The sequence below is a fragment of the Salvelinus alpinus genome, chromosome 9, assembly GCF_045679555.1.
Source record: "Salvelinus alpinus chromosome 9, SLU_Salpinus.1, whole genome shotgun sequence".
Classification (NCBI taxonomy): Eukaryota; Metazoa; Chordata; class Actinopteri; order Salmoniformes; family Salmonidae; genus Salvelinus; species Salvelinus alpinus.
Window position 1 is genome coordinate 33,860,367 of NC_092094.1, and position 25,939 is coordinate 33,886,305.

General features: G+C 42.8%; 1 protein-coding gene across 6 annotated transcripts in view; it reads left to right on the plus strand.

Annotated features, from left to right (window-relative positions):
* The first annotated feature begins 33 nt into the window (after window positions 1–33).
* Window positions 34–25,939, plus strand: part of scaper (S-phase cyclin A-associated protein in the ER) — a 141,050-nt gene continuing 115,144 nt past the window's right edge. For 5 of the 6 annotated variants that reach the window (XM_071416898.1, XM_071416899.1, XM_071416904.1 and 2 more), the window contains exon 1: window positions 34–345. In XM_071416898.1, the coding sequence (XP_071272999.1) occupies window positions 169–345 (177 nt within the window). In that variant the 5' untranslated portion in view covers window positions 34–168. Of the gene's footprint in view, window positions 346–12,028; window positions 12,431–25,939 lie in introns of those variants that run through there. The other variant, XM_071416902.1, reaches the window with a different exon arrangement.

The following is a 25,939-nucleotide window of genomic DNA, read 5'->3' on the forward strand; positions in this document are numbered from 1 at the left end:
CCTATATGTCTGTCATAAATGTGATCATACTCTTCCTGCAAAAAGCTAGGTTGCTTTTAGCTGTCAGTGGTGTTTTATGTCGTTTCCATCAACACCGAAAACGCGACAAGTTAGATCATTTTCAAATAAAATAATTTTTACCCCGAGAATTGAATTACATTTACGTCAATGTCAAAAGACAGTCGCCACGATGGACGACGGCGTGGCGCTGGTCAACACCGACTCGGCCCTAGAATTGGACAAGGGCAGGGCGGAGACGGGAGGGAGAGGTCTGGCAGCAACAGCTCTGGATCCTCGCATGGAGGAGGCAAAAGCAGGAATACTCCCATAACCGTTGCCTCGAAGGTAGCTAGCTCTATTTTCAAGTTATACTGTATAATACACCAGCAAAGTAAGACCGTGTTTAGCCAGCCAACAAAAATATACCAATTTAGCAGAGGGTTTTAGGCTGTGTTTCTGTATAAGCACTTTGTGACATCTGCTGATGTAAAAAGGGCTTTAAATACATTTCATTGATTGATTAATTGATAGCTAACTATCTAGCGCTCTAACTGGGCTACTACTGTCGCTATTCTGTAGCGTTCGTTATGTTGTCGCTAACTCCGCTCAGCTGAAACCCACGGCTATTTTGACCCAGCTAGCCAACTAAAGTAGCTAATGGTGTGTTGAGTTGCAGGCCCTTTCGATAGGGGTTTTATTCCTTTTGTCCAAAGTAAATAATATTTTCTTGTGTCGTTATGTTAACTATACGCTACCGGTCAAACATTTTAGATCAAGGATTTTCTTAATTTTTACAATTTTCTACATTGTAGAATAATATTGAAGACATCAAAACTATGAAATAACACATGGAATAATTTAGTAAACAAATCAAAATATGTTTGAGATTCTTCAAATAGACACCCTTTGCCTTGACAGCTTTGCACACTTTTGGCATTCTCTCAACCAGCTTCACCTGGAATGCTTTTCTTACAGTGTTGAAGGAGTGACCACATATGCTGAGCACTTGTTGGCTGCTTTTCCTTCACTCTGTGGTCCAACTCATCCCAAACCATCTCAATTGGGTTGAGGTTTGGTGATTGTGGAGGCCAGGTCATCTGATGCAGTACTCCATTACTCTCCTTTCTTGGTCAAATAGCCCTTATGAGCCTGGAGGTGTGTTGGGTTATTGTCCTGTTGAAAAATAAATGATAGTCCCACTAAGTAAAAAAACCCAAATGAGATGGCATATTGCTGCACAATACTGTGTTAGCCAAGCTGGTTAAGTGTGCCTTGAATTCTAAATAAACCACTGACAGTGTCACCAGCAAAGCACACCCACACCATAACACCTCCCCCATGCTTTACGGTGGGAAATGCACATGTGGAGATCATCCATTCACCCACCCTGTGACTCACAAAGACATGGCGTTTGGAACCAAAAATCTCCAATTTGAACTCCATACATACCAAAGGACAAATTCCCACCGGTCTAATGTCAATTGCTCGTGTTTTTTGGCCCAAGCAAGTCTCTTCTTATTGGTGTCCTTTAGTAGTGGTTTCTTTGCAGCAATTCGACCATGAAGGCCTGATTCACGCAGTCTCCTCTGAACAGTTGATGTTGAGATGTGTCTGTTACTTGAACTCTGTGAAGCATTTATTTGGGTTGCAATTTCTGCGGCTGGTAACTCTAATGAACTTGTCCTCTGCAGCAGAGGTAACTGGGTCTTCCATTCCTGAGGGGGTACTCATGAGAGCCAGTTTCATCATAGTGCTTGATGGTTTTTGTTACAGCAATTGAAGAAACGTTCAAAGTTCTTGAATTCTCCATGTTGACTGACCTTCATGTCTTAAAGTAATGATGGACTGTCATTTCTCTTTGCTTATTTGAGCAGTTCTTGCCATAATATGGACTTGGTCTTTTATCAAATAGGGCTATCTTCTGTATACCACCCCTACCTTGTCACAACACAACTGATTGGCTCAAACGCACGAAGAAGGAAAGAAATTCCACAAATGAACTTTTAACAAAGCACACCTGTTAATTGAAATGCATTCCAGTTGACTACCTCATAAAGCTGGTTGAGAATATGCCAAAAGTGTGCAAAGCTGTCAAGGCAAAGGGTGTCTATTTGAAGAATCTCAAATATAAAATATATTTAGATTTTGTTTAACCCTTTTTGGTTTCTACATGATTCCATGTGTTATTTCCTAGTTTTGATGTCTTCACTATTATTCTACAATGTAGAAGATTAGTAAAAATAAAGAAAAACCCTTGAATGAGGTGTTCTAAAACGTTTGACCGATAGTGTGTGTAGTTGTCACAGAACAATGAGACCGACATTTCACTGGATGTATAAATGTGAAGCATCCGCTTGGCCTTTCCACTCACTACCAAAACTGGTTTTGAGAGGAAGCCCAGTGTGAGAAGATGGAACGAGATGGATTTTTATGGAGCCATCGAGCTGCCGAAAGGTTTAATGTATGTATCGTTTGGATCGTAAGAAAAGCCATGCGTGACATGAAACAGTTAAATTAGGTCTGTAAACGTGCAAAACCCTATGTTACGACTATGAATTAACATTTACACGTTCAATTATTACTTTGTTTCCTATTCCTCGGTTACAGATATTTTTTTATATGTACACATTGTCAGAAAGGTGGCATCTGCAAAGGACATGAACTGAAAGTTGCTAGACGAAGTTAGCTTGTCAATAAAGCAACTCTAGCCCAGACGTTAGTTGCTTTGCATCTTCCGGTTTCATTTCCAAAATAAAAGCCTAGAGGTTGTTTTAGAACGCCATTCAATAACGACGTTACACCAATAGTTGGCGCTATGCTACATAGGGTTGGGCCTCCAGCAAATGACTTTGAAGAGCCTTTTCTAGAATAACCGCCAGAGCTGCAAAATAGAAAGTAAATATGATTTAGGCTAGGCCTATTCCACTATCTAAATATGCCATTCTGTTGTGTGTTATTTAATTGCCATATAATTGCATTATTTATTTTTACAGCGGTGTGGGGATCCTGTGGGTATCATGTAACCTAATGAATCTCACTTTTTCCAGTATTTGGGAACATGGACTGTAAGCCTTATATTAAGCATTTTGACTGTTTTTGCAAATTCCACTTTGTATGTAGGCTTGTTATAGCCATTTGCGTTGCACAACACCCATCACGCAGAGGCTATATCCATATAAATAAATGAGACAAAACAAAATATTGACTAAGTCTTGGCTATAACCTGTGTGAATTAACCATGGGGTCCCAAATGGTCAAGACAATCTATAGCCTATTCTTATTGCCAGATATGTTTTCCCTATAAGCCACTGCATGTGCTTATTCAACTATTTTGTTGACAATTTATTTAGAGGCTATATTTAGAACCCTGTGAGCTAGGGTCTCTTTAAGGGGAGGCATATAATAAGAACAGTTATAAAACACAAATCGAGTTCTAAAACTATTCCGCAAGACACCAGTACCCAAAATTATAGGCTAAATTGCAATGCTTATAAATTGAAGGCCTGTTTTTATTTTTAATATTTGGGTAGGCCTAAATAAAACATTGAATTATTAAAGTCCCGTGTGGCTCAGTTGGTAGAGCATGGCGCTTGCAACGCCAGTGTTGTGGGTTCATTCCCCACGGGGGGACCAGGATGAATATGTATGAACTTTCCAATTTGTAAGTCGCTCTGGATAAGAGCGTCTGCTAAATGACTTAAATGTAAATGTAAATGTAAAGTAATAGGCTAAAGAACTTTGGAGAATTTAGATTAATTTTGAATACACACATGGATTTCAATAAAGATGGCTAAGGCTGTTATATTCTCTTTGATTTTGTTCCTATTGCAACTCAGACAAATTACAGAATGGATGACTTTCTCACTGTCTGAACTGAAGGATGAATTCAAATCAAATTTTATTGGTCACATAGATGTTAATGCGAGTGTAGCGAAATGCTTGTGGTTCTAGTTCTGACAGTGCAGTAATATCTAACAAATAATCTAACAATTTCCCAACAACTACCTGTTACGCACAAATCTAAAGGCGTGAATGAGAATATGTACATATAAATATATTGAAGAGCCATGGCTGAGCGGCAGTTAGTTAAGCTAAGGCTAGCTTTTTCAAACAGAAATTTGCATCCTGTAGTACAAACTCAAAAAAGTTCTGGGACACTGTAAAGTCCATGGAGAATAAGAGCACCTCCTCCCAGCTGCCCACTGCTCTGAGGCTAGGAAACACTGTTACCACCGATAAATCCACTATAATTGAGAATTTCAATAAGCATTTCTCTAAGGCTGGCCATGATTTCCAACTGGCTACCCCTATCCCGGTCAACTGCCCGGCACCCTCCACAGCAACCCACCAAAGCCCCCACCATTTCTCCTTCACCCAAATCCAGATAGCTGATGTTCTGAAAGAGCTGCAAAATCTGGACCCCTACAAATCAGCTGGGCTAGACAATCTGGACCCTCTCTAAAATTATCTGCCGAAATTGTTGCAATCCCTTTTACTAGCCTGTTCAACTTCTCTTTCATATCGTCTGAGATTCCCAAAGATTGGAAAGCTGCCACGGTCACCCCCCTCTTCAAAGGGGGTGACACTCCAGACCCAAACTGCTACAGACCTATATCTATCCTACCCTGTCTTTCTAAGGTCTTCGAAAGCCAAGTTAACAAACAGATTACCGACCATTTCGAATCCCACCGTACCTTCTCCGCTATGCAATCTGGTTTCAGAGCTGACCATGAGTGCACCTCAGCCATGCTCAAGGTCCTAAACGACATCATAGCCGCCATCGATAAGAGACAATACTGTGCAGCCGTATTCATCGACCTGACCAAGGTTTTTGACTCTGTCAATCACCACATTCTTATTGGCAGACTCGACAGCCTTGGTTTCTCAAATGATTGCCTCACCTGGTTTACCAACTACTTCTCTGATAGAGTTCAGTGTGTCAAATCGGAGGGCCTGTTGTCCGGACCGCTGACAGTCTCTATGGGGGTGCCACAGGGTTCAATTCTCGGGATGACTCTCTTCTCTGTATACATCAATGATGTTGCTCTTGCTGCTGGTGATTCTCTGATCCACCTCTACGCAGACGACACCATTCTGTATACTTCTGGCCCTTCTTTGGGCACTGTGTTAACTAACCTCTAGACGAGCTTCAATGCCATACAACTCTCCTTCCATGGCCTCCAACTGCTCTTAAATGCAAGTTAAACTAAATGCATGCTATTCAATCGATCACTGCCCGCACCTGCCCGCCCATCCAGCATCACTACTCTGGACGGCTCTGAATTGGAATACGTGGACAACTACAAATACCTAGGTGTCTGGTTAGACTGTAAACTCTCCTTCCAGACTCACATTAAGCATCTCCAATACAAAATTAAATCTAGAATCGGCTACCGATATCGCAACAAAGCAATCTTCACTCATGCTGCCAAACATACCCTCGTAAAACTGACCATCCTACCGATCCTCGACTTTGGCGACGTCATCTATAAAATAGCCTCCAACACTCTACTCAACAAATTGGATGCAGTCTATCACAGTGCCATCTGTTTTGTCACCAAAGCCCCATACACTACCCACCACTGCGACCTGTACGCTCTCGTTGGTTGGCCCTCGCTTCATACTCGTCGCCAAACCCACTGGCTCCAGGTTATCTTACAAGTCTCTGCTAGGTAAAGCCCCGCCTTATCTCAGCTCACTGGTCACCATAGCATTACCCACTCGTAGCACGCGCTCCAGCAGGTATATCTCACTGGTCACCCCCAAAGCCAATTTCTCCTTTGGTCGCCTTTCCTTCCAGTTCTCTGCTGCCAATGACTGGAACAAACCTCAAAAATCACTGAAGCTGGAGACTCATATCTCCCTCACTAGCTTTAAGCACCAGCTGTCAGAGCAGCTCACAGATCACTGCACCTGTACATAGCCTATCTGTAAACAGCCCATCTATCTACCTCATCCCCATACTGTATTTATGTATTTATCTTCCTCCTTTGCACCCCAGTATCTCTACTTGCACATTCATCTTCTGCACATCTCTCATTCCAGTGTTTAATTGCTATATTGTAATTACTTCGCCACCATGGCCTATTTATTGCCTTAACTCCCTCATCTTACCTCATTTGCACTCACTGTGTATAGACTTCTTTGTTTTCTTTTTTTATACTGTATTATTGACTGTATGTTTGTTTATTCCATGTGTAACTCTGTGTTGTTGTATGTGTCGAATTGCTATGCTTTATCCTGGCCAGGTCGCAGTTGCAAATGAGAACTTGTTCTCAACTAGCCTACCTGGTTAAATAGAGGTGTAAAAAAATAAAATAGGCAAGGTGCAATAGATTATATAAAATACAGTATACATATGATATGAGTAATGTAAGATATGTAAACATTATTAAAGTGGCATTATTTAGAGTGGCATTGTATAAAGTGACTAGTGATCCAGTTATTTAAGTGGCCAGTGATTGGGTCTCAATTTAGGCAGCAGCCTCTCTGACTTAGTGATTTCTGTTTAGCAGTCTGATGGCCTTGAGATAGAAGCTGTTTTTCAGTCTCTCGGTCCCAGCTTTGATGCACCTGTACTGATCTCACCTTCTGGATGGTAGCGGTGTGAACAGGCAGTGAAATACGGAACCGTTCCGTATTTTATCTAACGGATGGCATCCCTAAGTCTAAATATTGCTGTTACATTGCACAACCTTCAATGTTATGTCATAATTGCGTAACATTCTGGCAAATTAGTTCGCAATGAGCCAGGCGGCCCAAACTGTTGCATATACTCGTGTGCAATAAACACGAGAAGTGACACAATTTCACCTGGTTAATATTGCCTGCTAACCTGGATTTCTTTTAGCTAAATATGCAGGTTTAAAAATATATACTTCTGTGTATTGATTTGAAGAAAGGCATTGATGTTTATGGTTAGGTACACGTCGGGGCAACGATAGTCCTTTTTCGCAAATGCGCACCGCATCGATTATATGCAACGCAGGACACGCTAGATAAACTAGTAATATCATCAACCATGTGTAGTTATAACTAGTGATTATGATTGATTGATTGTTTTTTATAAGATACGTTTAATGCTAGCTAGCAACTTTCCGTGGCTTCTTACTGCATTCGCGTAACAGGCAGGCTCCTCGTGAGGCAGGTGGTTAGAGCGTTGGACTAGTTAACCGTAAGGTTGCAAGATTGAATCCCTGAGCTGACAAGGTAAAAATCTGTTGTTCTGCCCCTGAACAAGGCAGTTAACCCACCGTTCCTAGGCCTTCATTGAAAATAAGAATGTGTTCTTAACTGACTTGCCTAGTTAAATAAAGGTGTAAAAAAATCATAAAAAAAAAAAAATCAGCTCTAATCGGCCATTCCGATTAATCGGTCGACCTCTAATATGCATACAGTAAGGGGTAAAGTGGCTGAGCAGCAGGATAAAAAAATAAATGGTAGCGGCAACGTGTATGTGTTTGGAGAGAGTCGTGAATAAAAGTTAGTTACTTTAAAGAGCATTTCTCTCTCTGTGGGTCCAACCCCAAGAAGTTCTGGAAAACAGTTAAAGACCTGGAGAATAAACCCTCCTCACAGCTGCCCATGTCCCTTAACTTAGGGATCCCTAAGCGCGAATCCCGCTCGAATCCCGTTAGCGGGATTGATTTGACAACACCCAGTGAAATTGCAGCGCGCCAAATTCTAACTACAGAAATATCAATATTCAACATTCATGTAATACATCAAAATAAAGCGGTGAAAGCAGACCATGCGATTATCTGAGGACAGCGCCCCGCATACAAACACATGAAAATCATTTTTTAACCAGGCAGGTGCCACACAAAAGGCAGAAATAGCCATATAATAAATGCCTTACCTTTGAAGATCTTCTTCTTTTTGCAATCTCAAATGTCTCAGTGACACAATGAATGGTCGTTCGATAAATTCCTTCTTTATATCCCAAAAATGTCAAATTGTTGGCGCGTTTGATTCAGAAATACACCGGTTCCAACATGACTACAAAGTATCTAATAAGTTACCTGTAAACTTGGTCCAAACATTTCAAACAACGTTCCTAATTCAACCTCAGGTAAATAAATGATAACATTTAAGACGGAATAAACTGTTTCTAATACCGGATAAAAACAGCGTGAAGCGCACTCCAGTTCACGCGCAACAAAAGTCGAAAGCCCTTCAGTCACACCTACAAAGAACAGCCCTACTTCTTAATTTCTCAAAAGAAAAACATCGAACAATTTCAAAAGACTGACATCTAGTGGAAGCCATAGGAACTGCAATCTGTGCCCTAATAAATCAGGCCTCCCATAGAAAACCATTGGAAAACACAATGACCTCAAATGTTTTTCCCTGGGTGGATTGTGCTCGGGGTTTCGCCTGCCAAATCAGTTCTGTTATACTCAGACATTATTCAAACAGTTTTAGAAACTTCAGAGTGTTTTCTATCCAAATCTACTAATAATATGCACATCCTAGCTTCTGGACCTGAGTAGCAGGCAGTTTACTTTGGGCACGCTTTTCATCCGGACGTCAAAATACTGCCCCCTAGCCTTAAGAGGTTTTAACCAGGTAGGCCAGAAGAGAACAAGTTCTCATTTATGACTGCAACTTGGCCAAGATAGAGCAAAGCAGTGCGACACAAACAACAGTTACACATGGGATAAACAAACGTACAGTCAGTAACACAATAGAAAAGTCTATATATAGTGTGTGCAAATGTAGTAAGATTAGGGAGGTAAGGCAATAAATAGGCCATAGTGGCGAAATAATGACATTTTAACATTGGAGTGATAGATATGCAGATGATGATGTGTAGGAGGGATACTGGGGTGAAAAAGAGCAAAAATAAATAACAATATGGGGATGAGATAGTTGGGTGGGCTATTTACAGATGGGCTATGTACAGGTGCAATGATCGGTAAGCTGCTCTGACAGCTGATGCTTAAAGTTAGTGAGGGAGATATGAGTCTCCTTCAGTGATTTTTGATTTTTGCAATTCATTCCAGTCATTGGCAGCAGATAACTGGAAGGAAAGGCAGCCAAATGAGGAGTTGGCTTTGGGGGTGACCAGTGAAATATACCTGCTGGAGCGTGTGCTACGGATGGGTGCTGCTATGGTGACCAGTGAGTTGAGATAAGGCGGGGCTTTCCCTAGCAAAGACTTATAGATGACCTGGAGCCAGTGGGTTTGGCGACGAGTATGTAGTGAGGGCCAGCCAACGAGAGCATACAGGTCGCAGTGGTGGGTAGTATATGGGGCTTTAGTGACAGAACGGATGGCACTGTGATAGACTGCATCCAATTTGCTGAGTAGAGTGTTGGAGGCTATTTTGTAAATGACATCTTCAAAGTCAAGGATCGGTTGGATAGTCAGTTTTACGAGGGTATGTTTGGCAGCATGAGTGAAGGATTGCTTTGTTGCAAAATAGTATTGCTGCACAGTTTTGTCTTTTATCGATGGCGGCTATGATATCGTTTAGGACCTTGAGCGTGGCTGAGGTGCACCCATGACCAGCTCGGAAACCAGATTGCATAGCGTAGAAGGTACGGTGGGATTCGAAATGGTCGGTGATCAGTTTGTTAATTTGGCTTTCGAAGACCTTAGAAAGTTTGGGTCTGGAGTGTCACCCCCTTTGAAGAGGGGGATGACCGCGGCAACTTTCCAATCTTTGGGAATCTCAGACGATATGAAAGAGAGGTTGAGCCGGCTAGTAATAGGGGTTGCAACAATTTCAGCGGATAATTTTGGAGAGGGTCCAGATTGTCTAGCCCAGCTAATTTGTAAGGGTCCAGATTTTGCAGCTCTTTCAGAACAACAGCTAGGATTTGGGTGAAGGAGAAATGGGGGATGCTTGGGCAAGTTGCTGTTGGGGGTGCAGAGCTGTTGACCGGGGTAGCTAGGTGGAAAGCATGGCCAGCCATAGAAAAATGCTTATTGAAATTCTCAATTATTAAATCGTAGATTTATCGGTGGTGACAGTGTTTCCTAGCCTCAGAGCAGTGGGCAGCTGGGAGGAGGTGCTCTTATTCTCCAAGGACATTACAGTGTCCCAGAACTTTTTGGAGTTTGTGCTACAGGATACAAATTTCTGTTTGGAAAAACTAGCCTTTGCTTTCCTAACTGCCTGTGTATATTGGTTCATAACTTCCCTGAAATGTTGCATATCGCAGGGGCTATTCGATGCTAATGCAGTACACCACAGGATGTTTTTGTGCTGGTCAAGGGCAGTCAGGTCTGGAATGAACCAGGGGCTATATCTGTTCTACTTTTTTTTGAATGGGGCACACTTATTTAAGATGGTGAGGAAAGCACTTTTAAAGAATAACCAGGCATCCTCTACTGACGGAATGAGGTCAATATCCTTCCAGGATACCCGGGCCAGGTCGATTAGAAAGGCCTGCTCGCTGAAGTGTTTTAGGGAGCGTTTGACAGTGATGAGGGGTGGTCGTTTGACCACGGACCCATTACGGACGCAAGCAATGAGGCAGTGATCGCTGAGATCCTGGTTGAAGACAGTAGAGGTGTATTTAGAGGGCAGGTTGGTCAGGATGATATCTATGAGGGTGCCCGTGTTTACGGATTCAGGGTTATACCTGGTGGGTTCCATGATAATTTGTGTGAGATTGAGGTGCATCTAGCTTAGATTGTAGGACGGCCGGGGTGTTAAGCATATCCCAGTTTAGGTCACCTAACAGTACGAACTCTGAAGATAGATGGGGGGAAATTAATTCACATGTGGTGTTTAGGGTACAGCCGGGGGGCTGAGGGGGTTCGATAACAAGTGGCAACAGTGAGATACTTATTTCTGGAAAGGTGATTTAATTATATATATTTTTTTTAAGTACAAGCTTGAATTGTTTGGGCACAGACCTGGATAGCATGACAGAACTCTAAAGGCTATCTCTGCAGTAGATTACAACTCCACCCCCTTTGACAGTTTTATTTTGGCAGAAAATGTTGTAGTTGGATGGAAATGTCAAAATTTTTGGTGGCCTTGCTACGCCAGGATTCAGACACGGCTAGGACATCAGGGTTGGCGGAGGGCTTGCAAACCATTACAGACTACAAAGGGAAGTACAGCCGAGAGCTGCCCAGTGACATGAGCCTACCAGACGAGCTAAACTACTTCTATGCTGGCTTCGAAGCAAATAACACTGAAACATGCATGAGAGCACCAGCTGTTCCGGAAGACTGTGATTACGCTCTCCACAGCCGACGTGAGTAAGACCTTTACGCAGGTCAACATTCACAAGGCCGCACTTCCATTTGCATACAGATTCACAGATGATGCAATCTCTATTGCACTCCACACTGCCCTTTCCCACCTGGACAAAAGGAACACCTACAGTTGAAGTCGGAAGTTTTACATACTCGTTTTTCAACCCCTCCACAAATTTCTTTTTGACAAACTATAGTTTTGGCAAGTTGGTTAGGACATCTACTTTGTACATGACACAAGTAATTTTTCCAACAATTGTTTACAGACAGTATAAATCACTGTCACAATTCCAGTAGGTCAGAAGTTTACATACACCAAGTTGACTGTGCCTTTAAACAGGTTGAAAAATTCCAGAAAATGATGTCATGACTTCAGAAGCTTCTGAATAGATCCTGTTAAGCCATTCTTCCAGTGCTAAGGGTTGATTGTTAGGCATTGCATTGTTTTCTATAAGAATCCCTGCTCACACTAAATATTTTGCTGCATACCTCGTATGCTCGTAGCAAAGCTTATTTTGAGACTGTTACTCATTTGGCACAAAGGTGCAGGCGGACCATGTGGGTTTGTGCTTTTCCTCCAGCCTTGTATGATTCATCCACTGCCAAGTCCAATCGGATGCTGCTGAGCCTTAGCCTCTCTGGCTAATGCAGGCTTACATTAGCACACTCCTTGAGCCTGCAGCTACACTCATTTCTGGCAGTGGAGGACGGGGGCTGAGGGGCAGGCCTGCTGTGTGCATGCACATGACTGCACAGTGCTGAGGGAGAGCGGGGGCTGCGATGCAGTGCTGTGAGATGAGAGAAGCTGTAAACACAGGAAGCAGTGCAGAGGAAAGGAGAGGAGACCCGGGTGAGTGGCAGGAAGGCAGACGGACAGCAGCAGCAGTGGTCTGCAGCACTGGCCCAGGGGCTGGATGCTAGCTCAGCACAGTGCTCCGAGCTCAGCCCTGATTACAAACGGAGCAGAAAGGATTGACAGCCCACTAAGCACCAGGCTGTCTCAATCACCATTTGTGGTGAAGTTGACACAGCTGGGCAAGTTGCTATAGAAGTGCTAGCTACACACTGTCTATTTTGATCCTGCTGTCAGATGATGATGTCACCTATCACAAGTGGCAATGCTGGGGAAACAGGTTGGCTGAAGTGGGCTGCAAAAGTATGTCTGGGGCGGATAAGGACGAGGAACCTGCTTACAGACTCTACTTCTATTCTGTATGTATTTTTTAATCCATCTTTCTTGCTGTCTCTTCACTCCCCCACTCGTTCTGCAAGCGTCTGTTTGTAAACCTGCTTTTTAAAAGGGTAACTCTTTTAAAACTACACCAAGCTCTTTCCTGTGTGCATGTAGAGGCTGTCTGTGACCGAGTTGCATAACAAGACTGTATTCTCCATCTTAAATGGAGAAGTGCTGAAATATACAACCTGCACTGTCTACCATAGGCAAGGCCAGGTGGCAGCAGCTGATTAAGTGGATCAGGAGAGCCTTTCCATAAGCCTTGCCTACCTCAGGCTGTACAGCTAGGAGTCAGTCAAGATAGGCTTCCCTTCATGTCAAGAGTCATCTGTGATAAGATGGCTGCCAAGCCCATGAAACGGTGTAAATATTTACTGTCAGCTGGGCGACGCATTTGCTATGATGGTAACGTAGCTTGCTATTTGTTCATTTCAGTGGGATTTGGCTACTCTGTTTGATGTGCAGCCTAGGGATGTTGGTGCTTGATCCTATTGTCCTTATGCTTTTCTGGTAGGAGAATGAAGCTGGGCATTTCCATCTAAAAGGACCCATGAGCACCAACATAGAAGCATGTCAAATTGGGTCTCAAATGAAAGCAAGAAGTGTAGGCTTGGGTGGTATACCGGGTATATGGAAATGGCCACGAGATGGTTTTTCAATACCGTCAATATGGTTGAAACTATTTCTTTGAAGTTTTTCAATAGATTTTTATATTTGTAGCTGCTTTTTAAATAAATACCTGCAGTCAACGTGTACAATACATAAGGAGATAAAGCAGATCGCATTCTTCATTTCACCTGTCACATTGTTTTACATTATGAAGCATTCGTAGTTCCCCAGAACAGTTGAGCCAGTCACGTGTTTGTTTGTAAGTAGCACAATGGGAGAAAGTGGGATCAAATGTAATTTGTCACATGCGCTGAATAGAACAGGTGTAGACCTTACTGTGAAATGCTTACTTACAAGCCCTTAGCCAACAATGCAATTTTACGAAAATCTGAGTTAAAAAAACGATTTACTAAATAAAGGTAGGGGTAAAGTGACTATGCATAGATAATTAACCGCGAGTAGCAGCAGTGTAAAAAAGTGCAAATAGTCCAGGTAGCCATTTGAGTAATTGTTCAGCAGTCTTATGGCTTGGGGGTAGAAGCTGCTAAGGAGTCTTTTGGACCTAGACTTTCGCTCTGGTACCGCTTGCCTTGCAGTAGCAGAGAGAACAGTCTAATACTTTTTACAATTTTTTGGGGGGCCTTCCTCTGACACTGCCTAGTATAGAGGTCCTGTATGGCAGGAAGCTTGATGTACTCGGCCATATGCACTACCTTCTGTAGCGCCTTAGTCAGATGCCGAGCAGTTGCCGTAGCAGGCGGTGATGCAACCGGTCAGGATGCTCTTGATGGTGCAGCTGTATAACTTTCTGAGCATCTGCGGACCCATGACAAATATTTTCAGTCTCCTGAGGGGGAATAGGCGTTGTCGTGCTCTCTCCATGACAGGCTTGGATCATGATAGTTGCCACCAGAGGTCTCGTCACAGTCCCCAAGTCCAGAACAGACTATGGGAGGCGCACAGTATTACATAGAGCCATGACTACATGGAATTCCTCTATTCCACATCAAGTAACTTGTGCAAGCAGTAAAATTTGATTTAATAAATAAATAAAATACACCTTATTAACCAGCGGAGACTGTGAAGAAACATAGGCACAAACACACGATAACATACGCACTATACACACGTACACATGGATTTTGTGTTGTGGATATGTGGTAGTATAATAGGGGTTTGAGGGCACACACTTACTTAATATGTTGTGAAATCTGTTGCAAATGTATTGTAATGTTTTTATTAAATGTATAACTGCCTTAATTTGGAGCAGCTAATGGGGATCCGTAATTAATACAAATACTACAGCCCCGTCGACGTGAATGAGGGCGTGTCGGCCCTCCTTTTCCTGTAGTCCACAATCATCTCCTTTGTCTTGCTCACGTTGCGGTCAGGTTGTTGTCCTGGCACCACACTGCCAGGCCTCTGACCTCATATAGGCTGTCTCATCGTTGTCGGTGATCAGGCCTACCAGCATTGTGCCTTCAGCAGACTTAATGATGGTGTTGGAGTCGTGCTTGGCCACACAGTCGTGGGTGAACGGAGTACAGGACGGGACTAATGACGCACCCCTGAGGGGCCCCCCGTGTTGACGATCAGTGTGGCAGATGTATTGTTACTTACCCTTACCACCTGCGGGCGGCCTGTCAGGAAGTCCAGGATCCAGTTGCAGAGGGATATGTTTGATCCCAGGGTCTTTAGCTTAGTGATGAGCTTTATGGGCACTATGGCGTTGACTACAGCTCAGTGTTTAATAAACAGCGTTCTCACAGGTGTTCCTTTTGTTCAGGTGGGAAAGGACAGTGTGGAGTGCAATAGAGATGGCGGCATCTGTGGCTCTGTTGGGGTGGTATGCGAATTGGAGTGGGTTTAGGGTTTCCAGGTTGATGGTGTTGTGAGCCATGACCAGCCTTTCAAAGCACTTCATGGCTACAGACGTTAATGCTACAGGTCTGTAGTCATTTAGGCAGGTTACCTTGGCGTTCTTGGACAAAGGGACTATGGTGGTCTGTTTGGAACATGTAGGTATTACAGACTCAGTTAGGGAGAGGTTGAATGAAAATGTCAGTAAAGACACTTGCCAGTTGGTCCGCGCATGTTCTGAGTACACGTCCTGGTAATTTGTCTTGGCCCCACAGCCTTGTGAATGGAGATTTGGGCCTGGTCTTTGTTCAGATATCCAGAAGCTTTTTTTAGGTCGTAGGAGATGGTAGCAGAAACATTATGTACAAAATAAGTTACAAACTGTGGAGAAAAAAAACACTATCACAATGGGTTAGGGGACCGTAAAACGGCAGGCATCCCCTCAGGCGCAGAGAGTGATCAGGGGCATTCAACTATAGTTGTCCTTCATAGAAAATAACTTAGTGCAACACAATTGGCAGAAAATTTGCTTAGAATGAAAAATAACGTATTTTTTTTGCAAAAACAATGCATGGCCATCATATTTCTGTTTTTCACTGAAAGAATGTAGCCAGCTCCTAATGTTTTGCTTTTTACCAGAGAAAAGTAGGCTACACCGAAAAGTAGCTACAGCTACCCCCCCCCCCCCCCCCCCCAACATGTATTTTTTTTACAAAAGGATAGATTTGGAGTTAGATAAACTTTGATTATTCGGCAGGGACATATGCAGGATGCTACCCTTAACAGCATGGCCTTCGTTCCAGATCCAAACTCCAAACCTACAACCCAATTTTGACCAAAATTAACCAGAGAGATTACTGCTACGAAGGTTTCCTTTTTATAAGCTATACAGGGGTTTGCTTGCTAGAGCACCCTACCATCAGAGACATGAGGACACTATCCAACCTGGAACTGAGCTGCCAGACTTGCAAGGACAGACCAGAGACAACTTCAATTAGCATTGAGGTGTGAAGTAAAAGGTGTCGAGGCCTTTGGGCCCAACAAGTGGCAGGAGTCTTTGAAGCCCACTCCTGCTGTTCAAAGACCATCCACTGGCATTTTCTACAAGAAATCTGCCTCCAGAAATAACAGCTTCTCCCAAGTGGGTTTGACACCTACTCCCGTTGCCTGCTGCACTGCTGCTTGGATTCCACCTGGCGATCTGTTCACCATCTGCCCTGGCCTGTCTCCACCTGTCTGGTACAGGTACCCCATCACACTCCCCCCTCTCTCCCGAGCTTCCGCTTGCCTCCAGCACACACACACTGTTGGGGCGAGTGACTCTTAACTTTATGGTGGAAATTACAAGATTATGTTATAATTTTATTGCATCAAATGGTTGTTTTATGCAACAGAATAGAGGATTCTTAACTATTGTTTGTGTGTTCTACTGAGGATGGGCCTCTGGGACATAACACTGACAGGAGATTTATGATGTATTTTGGGTGATATAACCTAAAGAGACCGCCTTCCAAAGCATGAGTTGTTATTTCTGTTCTATATGGTACCAGGGAGAGATGACCCCAGGGCCAGACCCTGGTCAGTACACAAAGATAACTGTTTTTACAGCAGATACTGTCTGCTGTGAATTAAAGAATCTTCCATACAAATCTTAACCTTGTGACCCATTCTATACATCTGTTGTTTGTCATGTAGGTTTTAGCTATAAAAGACCTTGGTACTTTTGTCTCGGGGCTCTCAACGAATCATCTGAGGGCCATCATTATCGTAGAGCACTCAATCGATTCACTTTATATGCGTGTGTTGTATTGACCTGTTCCCTTATTAATAAGTGATTAAAAATGTAGTTTAAGTATTACTCTGACTTGTGTGATAAGTTTCTCTCCTCATTTGATAGTAAAGAAATTAACCACCACAACTTACAATGGCTAGCCCCAAGTCGTTATATATATATATTTTTTTTCTTGTGCATTTTGCTATTTGCCTCATGACTCCTGCATGCTTTTTGACTACAAACTTTCTTTATCCAACCGTGGGACAGACTGTTTGTTCCCACACTCGGGACTCTGACTCTCTATTGGTTACACAGACTTTTGGCCAGCCATCCTATTCTAACCACCTCTCGCCGGCTTTGTATTCATGTTACCTGATGAAATTGCTGTATAATATGATCGTGTTGCCAGCTGATGCACATTCAGATGTCATAAATCAGCACTGCAGAGCTCTCCCTGTCCTATGCCGTGCCTTGATTGTATTACTGTTGATGATATCTGGAAATGTACATATACACCCTGGCCCATCTACTGTTGCTAGCCCCAATTCTGATTTGTGCTCTATCTGCTTCACTGATTTCTGCTCTCGTAAAAGCCTGGGTTTTCTGCACATTAACCAGTGTCCGAAATTAACTTTTTGGCTCACCTGCCAAGGGGACTGGTAGATTAATAAATCCACCAGCCAAGCATATTTTTACCGGCCAAAATAATAAATTGCCTTTTTGTGTAACATATACATTATTTTCAGTACATTTCATTGAGATAATAAGGTATTACGTTGAATACAAACTTAAAGAAGAGGCCAGGGCAAAATTTGAAACAAAATGATTTTAATATATTGATCAACGGTTAATCAAATCAAATTTATTTGTAGAGCACATTTAAAAACAACTGTAGTTGACCAAAAGTGCTCTATAGAGTGCAAAAATGCCAAACAGTGGGCACACAATGAAATGAACAAAACCGGTCAGATACAATGAATAAGAGTACATAGAAGTCAAAACAGGGCAACAGCAATGGTAAGATAGTTATGAGAAGTGCAGTGGACATAGAACTGGTGCTCTACTGATATAAAGGGGAAGCAGGTCTACAAATCCTTTGCTTTGAGTAGAAATACCCTGATAAAATACAGGTAAATAGAGACTTATCACATGCTGGTTCATTTTGGCTGTGGCTAGATTTAATTTCCCAGCTTGAATACAACAGAATAAGTCTTGAACTCAAAATTCTACTGAAGTATTTGCTATTAAATGTAATTAAGGATCAAACATAAAAGTACATTTAAAGGTTTTGTAAACCTATCAGATGCTTAATAATAATTTGAATCAACTTAAACCTCATCAGACTCCTCACTCTCTACCGCAATCACCCTCTTTGCATGGTCCATGAAGTCTGGCCTCCTGCCAGAGTCCTGGTGCCACAGCATCACAGCTTTTATCAGATCATACTCCCTGATCTCTGGAGAGGACAGCTGGACCATGAGGTCTGACAGTGTATCAGACTTTAGGTTGGACCGCCAATCAGTTTTCACCTGTATTAAAACCTCTTTCACATTCAGCTGTGGTGGCAGAGAAGAACAGGACCAGGTCAACCAATCCCAGCAAGTCAGGGCAGGAATGCTGATGGCTCCTGTTGACATGGAACCAGGACATCTTCTGCAGGGACTGAGGCTCTTGGTACATCAGCACCTTCAGGACAGTCCACTGGTCAGGGATCCTTTCAACATGGATGCCAGAGGTCTCCAGGACAGGCTTGAAATGGTCCACCAGGGTTTCCAGTTCAGTGTCACCAAAATCTAGAATAATTGTATACATTACAACAGGCATAATGCAGTTTTAATTCTCAAACTATAAACATTTTGCTCAGGTGTGTTGTGTGTCATGCAGGAAGCCACAGAAGCGGATAACAACAGCCTCCCTCGCAGTACTGCAGTATTTCCTGGCCTTGGCCTGCTAAACATTTTAGGCATCAGCAGATTGAATCTGAAATGCATAAAGAACAAAGATTGCAACCGTGTTTGTTGTCGTTTACTGGACATGATGACTTTTGGAGTACTTAGCATAGCAATCTAGACAAGCCCCTGTTAACATCACAGGAAGTGGTCCAGTGCAAGCAATAGGTGTCCTACCCATCGGGTACTGCCAATTCTGGTGGGCACCAGTGGTGTGTGCCCAAGAGCCTGAAAGCTGTTTACCAGGTTTGCCCTGTTCAGTGGACTGGTGTGGTAGGTGTAGAGTCCACTGAGGAGGTCTTCTAGTTTCTGAAACTTCACATTGGACCGGATGGCATCAGAAAAGGTCAGTTCAAGGCGGTGTGCCATACTGTGGATGCCGATTTGATGTATGCCCTGTCTGTATGCCCTGTCCCCCTTCAGCCGGCTGACCACACCATTCTTGGCTCCGGTCATCACAGCAACTCCATCTGTTCCCAGAGCGACCAACTTGCTCACGCACTCATCACACACTCCCTCCATGATGGCACTGATGGCGTTGCTTATGTGTGCCATGTCTGCCTTCTTCACCAACTTGATGCCAAAAAACTTTGACTCGATCTTGCCCTTGTGACAGAATCTGACATAAACTAACTCCTCCTCTTTCACAGACCTGTCTGTGGAGCCATCTGACATAATGGAGAGAAATGTAGGGTTTTTCAGATTCTCTCTGTTGTTGTTTCTCTCCACCTCTGCAATATGGTTTATAAACTCTTTGGCCTGCTTCTCATTTCTATATGTTGAGCCCACAGCGATAACCTTTTTAATTTTTTTTTATCCAAAATGCAAAAATCTAATTAATTCAATAATTAAATATACAATCAGGTTATCCAATATAGCTGGCACTTGATTGTGCTAAATTTGCCTTCTACCCTTTGTTTACTTAAGGATCAATACTATAAGGCTGGTAAAGTAAATTGTGTCACAATGCTTTAAAATCTAAACGGCATCTGGAGACAAACATTAAAATAGAATGTTACAGAGCCATAGGAAAGCATGGAGATCCATGTCAGCATCAGTAGGCCTATCATTTTATTGTATTTATACACTATTTTGAGAAGAACCCAAGCTTATCAAGAGCTGAGAAATAACCGACTACTGGACCACGTCTGTTAAATAGACTTGAAAAAACTAGCTACAAAAGTAATAGTCTAGCTACAAGAGTAACAACATTTTCACTTACTCGCACATCCACTCGAAGTCGAAGTGGTCTCGCCTTCTTGCCAATGGCATGTAGAGTCCTAAACAGTATCTTCGTGCTGTACTGCTCTGACATTGCCATTAGCGCCGTCACAGAGGGGGTCAAGAGGAGAGGCTCCGATTGAGCCCGGGACACAGACACGTAGGCAATGTGACACTTGCTGTGTTCATGGTCACGAATGTTCTCCAGCTTCATTGTTTTATTTCCGATGACAAATTAGTTGTTTCTGCTTTTATCTTCACCATACTGGCGACACACAGAACAACTCATCACCACAGCCTCAGCATCATACTGTAGCCAGCCTCTTCAAACTCCTTTATCTCCAAACCTCCATTTCTCACAAAACATTCTTTTTTTTATGTGATTAGTCCTCCTTTTCGTCGGTGGGTTTTCGTTTCAAAGGTTGGCTTATTCCAGGTAAACCAAATCAAATTTTATTTGTCACATACACATGGTTAAACGCTGCCACATAACAGCTATTTAATGAACGGTAGCTAGCAGCAGACCCGTGGCAAGTGAGTGATGTCGAGTAGCTGATGTCCCGTACGGTAAACAGTGCCGCGAATCTAGGCGCACTAGAGACGGTCTGTGGCTAGCAAACAAGAGTAATTTCCTCCGAGCCATCATGCCAAATATTTTATTACTTTACTATTTTGGTACAAACATTTACCCGCCAGTGTGTCGGATAGCCTTCTGAGATTTACTCGTCAAATGGAAAATCTATCTGCATTTGTCGCTTGGCGGGTGTTTTATTTTCGAACCCTGACGTTAACACTAGAAGCTTATTACCTAAAATGGATGAATTGAAAGTGTGGGTTCACACCTCCAATCCAGATGTGTTGGTCATTACTGAGACATGGTTGAATACTGATGTTAACCTTTCTGGTTATAACCTTTTTTGGCAAAACGGATCTTCCAAAGGTGGGGGAGTGGCAGTCTACCAAGGATCACCTTCAGTGCTCGGTTGTCTCCACCAAGTCTGTCCTCAAACAATTTGTATTGCTTTTTTTAAGCATTCAACTTTCAAATAACTCTTTGTTGACTGTTGCTGGGTGCTATCGTCCTCCATCAGCACAGGCCTGTACCCTACCTGCCATAAGCTCTCTCCTGGCCCCTTACACTAAGTCTGAATTTGTCCTGCTAGGTGACCTAAACTGGGACATGCTTAAACCACCTGACCAAGTCCTAAAGCAATATGGCTCCCTAAATCTTTCTCAGATTATTACCAATCCCACAATGTATGACTCCAAACACACACAAAAGGCTACTCTCCTTGATGTTATCCTCACAAATAATCCTAATAGCTATCAGTCTGGTGTTTTCTGTAATGACCTTAGCTATCACTGTTTTACAGCCTGTGTTCGTAATGGGTGCTCAGTGAAACGACCTGTCCTGATTTGTCATAGACGCTTGCTAAAAAACTTTAATGAGAAAGCCTTCCTTCATGAACTGACCTCTGTAAAATGGTATAGAATCAGCTTGATCCCCAAAAAGAAGGCTTAGACCTTCTTTTTGGATATTTTCAGTGTTATTAACAAACACACACACCCCCCCCCCCCCATAAATGAGAATTATAAACAGGTTCAGTCCCCGGTTCGACTGTGATCTGGCAGAGTTACTCCACCTCAAGAATTGTATTTGGCAAAAGGCTCGGCACACGCATACTCAGGCTGACTGGCTCTCGTTCAGGCAAATGAGAAAGAAGTGCACTCAGGCTATCCGGAAGGCCAAAGTTAGTTACTTTAAGGAGCAGTTCTCTCTCTGTGGGTCCTAACCCGAGGAAGTTCTGGAAAACGGTTAAAGACCTGGAGAATAAACCCTCTTCACAGCTGCCCATGTCCCTTGATGTTGTGGTTGTTACTGACAAGAAGCACATGGCTGAGCTCTTTAATCACCACCTCATTAAGTCAGGAATCCTATTTGACTCAGCCATGCCTCCTTGCCTGTCCAACATTTCCTCATCTCCCATCCCTTCTAATGCGACTATCACCTTTCCTTTTTATCCTTCCCCGCTACAAAGTTTCTCCCTGCAGGCAGTCACTGAGTCCGAGGTGCTAAAGGAGCTCCTTAAACTTGACCCCCCAAAAAACATCTGAGTCAGATGGTTTAGACCCTGTCTTCTTTAAGGTTGCTGCCCCTATCATCACCAAGCCTATCTCCAACCTTTTATAACCTCTCTCCTTTCTGGGGAGGTTCCCACTGCTTGGAAGGCAGCCATGGTTCATCCTTTATTTAAAGTGGGAGATCAAGCTGATCCTAACTATTATTGGCCTGTTTCTGTTTTGCCCTGTTTATCAAAAGTGTTGGAAAAACTTGTCAATAATCAACTGACTGGCTTTCTTGATGTCTATAGTATTCTCTCAGGTATGCAATCTGGTTTCCACTCAGGTTATGGATGTTTCACTGCAACCTTAAAGGTCCTCAATGATGTCACCATTGCCCTTGATTCTAAGCAATATTGTGCTGCTATTTTTATTGACTTGGCCAAAGTTTTTGATACGGTAGACAACGCTAAGTGCCCCAATGCATAGTGTACATTTTGGTGGATGGATAATGGTCTGGGGATGTTTTTTCATGATTTGGGCTAGGCCCCTTAGTTCCAGTGAAGGGAAATTACTACGCTACAGCATACAATGATATTGTAGACCATTCTGTGCTTCCAACTTTGTGGCAACAGTTTGGTGAAGGTCCTTTTCCTTTTCAGCATGACAATGCCCCTGTGCACAAAGCGAAATCCATACAGAAACGGTTTGTCAAGATCGATGTGGAAGAACTTGACTGGCCTGGACAGAGCCATGACCTCCACCCCATCGAACACCTTTGGGATAAATTGGAATGCCGACTGCGACCCAGGCCTTAATCGCCCAACATCCGTTTCCGACCTAAATAATGCTCTCGTGGCTGAATGGACGCAGCAAAGTCCCCGCAGCAAAGTTCCAACATCTAGTGGAAAGCCCCAGAAGAGTGGAGGCTGTTATAGCAGAAAAGGGGGGACCCACTCCATATTAATGCCCATCATTTTGGAATGAGATGTTCAAGCAGTTGTCCACATACTTTTGGTGGAGTAGTATATGAAATATACAGTGGGGCAAAAAAGTATTTAGTCAGCCACCAATTGTGCAAGTTCTCCCACTTAAAAAGATGAGAGAGGCCTGTAATTTTCATCATAGTACACTTCAACTATGACAGACAAAATGAGAAAAGAAAATCCAGAAAATCACATTGTAGGATTTTTTATGAATTTATTTGCAAATTATGGTGGAAAATAAGTATTTGGTCAATAACAAAAGTTTATCTCAATACTTTGTTATATACCCTTTGTTGGCAATGACAGAGGTCAAACGTTTTCTGTAAGTCTTCACAAGGTTTTCACACACTGTTGCTGGTATTTTGGCCCATTCCTCCATGCAGATCTCCTCTAGAGCAGTGATGTCTTTGCTCCTCTAGAGCAAAGATTTTCTATGGGGTTGAGATCTGGAGACTGGCTAGGCCACTCCAGGACCTTGAAATGCTTCTTACGAAGCCACTCCTTCGTTGCCCGGGCGGTGTGTTTGGGATCATTGTCATGCTGAAAGACCCAGCCACGTTTCATCTTCAATGCCCTTGCTGATGGAAGGAGGTTTTCACTCAAAATCTCACGATACATGGCCCCATTCATTCTTTCCTTTACACGGATCAGTCGTCCTGGTCCCTTTGCAGAAAAACAGCCCCAAAGCATGATGTTTCCACCCCCATGCTTCACAGTAGGTATGGTGTTCTTTTGATGCAACTCAGAATTCTTTGTCCTCCAAACACGACGAGTTGAGTTTTTACCAAAATTTTATATTTTGGTTTCATCTGACCATATGACATTCTCCCAATCTTCTTCTGGATCATCCAAATTCTCTCTAGCAAACTTCAGACGGGCCTGGACATGTACTGGCTTAAGCAGGGGGACACGTCTGGCACTGCAGGATTTGAGTCCCTGGCGGCGTAGTGTGTTACTGATGGTAGGCTTTGTTACTTTGGTCCCAGCTCTCTGCAGGTCATTCACTAGGTCCCCCCGTGTGGTTCTGGGATTTTTGCTCACCGTTCTTGTGATCATTTTGACCCCACGGGGTGAGATCTTGCGTGGAGCCCCAGATCGAGGGAGATTATCAGTGGTCTTGTATGTCTTCCATTTCCTAATAATTGCTCCCACAGTTGATTTCTTCAAACCAAGCTGCTTACCTATTGCAGATTCAGTCTTCCCAGCCTGGTGCAGGTCTACAATTTTGTTTCTGGTGTCCTTTGACAGCTCTTTGGTCTTGGCCATAGTGGAGTTTGGAGTGTGACTGTTTGAGGTTGTGGACAGGTCTTTTATACTGATAACAAGTTCAAACAGGTGCCATTAATACAGGTAACGAGTGGAGGACAGAGGAGCTTGTGGAGCTTTCATGGTGATGTATCTTGAAAAGCTACACAAATTTAGAAATATGCAATATCCTTCTTTGCGTATTATTCTACACACTGGCTATTATTGTAATAAGCTTCGCCCCCAAACAAGACAACATTTGTTTGATCCAGACCAGACAATATCTGAAACAATCACGTCTGTTTCACAAGTTTGTACATCACAGTAGAGTACAGCACAGTAAAGTAGAAATGTTTAGTACAGTACATAATGTTCTGTGCTTTCCAAACTTGTGAAACACAGACGTCTATGATTGGTTCAGATTTGGTCCGACAGGGAGTACTGACCAAATTTCAACTACTTTTCAACGTCCATTGACGTCTGGTGTTGGTCGGTGCTCAGTGGGTGAGGATGCATGTTACAGTAAATGGAAAGAGGGTAGGGTGTAGGTGTCATGGTAGGTTTCAGTAAGACCCAGGAGAAGTGACATTAACTGGAGAGAGAGCGGCAGAGAGTGAGGGGGTTGTCCAGACTGAAAACATTCTTGATTTAACCACTATACGACAGAAAGAGGGGGACATTTTTTCAGCTGAACATAAGTATGCCAGTGGAAGGGAGGACAGTAGCAGTTGACCCAGCTCTGGTTGGTAACTATTATTTCCCATTTTATTAAATTGCAAGAATTCTGCAAGAATTTTTTGTAATTCTGTTGCCGATTTTCATAACAAAATTGTGAGTTTTAATAACTAAATTATTCATAAACAAACTATATCAGTAAAAACAATAATTGGTAGGTCTACTTTTACTTGTTACTAGAGTGAACTTTCATTATCCTGCCTCAATATCTTAAAGATGTGGGGTTTTGGTAACAAAATTACAAGGCACAAGGCAATGTTTACAGAAGGCAAATCATTTATCCAAAACCAAATATAAAAGTGTTTATTAGTTGGCAGGGGTCTTTACTTCAACATTATCGTGTTATGTATTTCTAATACCTTAGACAACATCTACCAGAAAGTCTTCTTTCGGATAGGGGGCGGTATTTTGACGTCCGGATGAAAAGCGTGCCCAAAGTAAACTGCCTGCTACTCAGGTCCAGAAGCTAGGATATGCATATTATTAGTAGATTTGGATAGAAAACACTCTGAAGTTTCTAAAACTGTTTGAATAATGTCTGAGTATAACAGAACTGATTTGGCAAGCGAAACCCTGAGCACAATCCATCCAGGGATTTTGTTTTTGTTGAGGTCAATCTGTTTTACATTAATTTTCTTTGGGAAGCCCTTTTTAATAGGAATCTGGTTGCAGTTCCTATGGCTTCCATTAGATGTCAACAGTCTAGAAATTGGTTGATGTTTTTCTTTTGAAAAATGAAGAAGTAGTCCTGTTCTTTCCATGTGTCATTCAAATGGACTCAAGTCTTTTGGTGCGTGTGACCCGGAACGCGCTTCACGTTGTTTTTATCTGGTATTGAACACAGTATTTTATGGATTATTTACGTTTTAGGGTACCTAAGGTTGGATTAGGAACGTTGTTTGGACCAAGTTTACAGGTAACTTATTAGATACTTTGTAGGCATTTTGGGCGAGTTGAAGCCGGTGTATTTCTGAGTCAAAACGCGCCAAATAAATTGCCATTTTTGGGACATAAAGAAGGACATTATCGAACAAAAGCACAATTTGT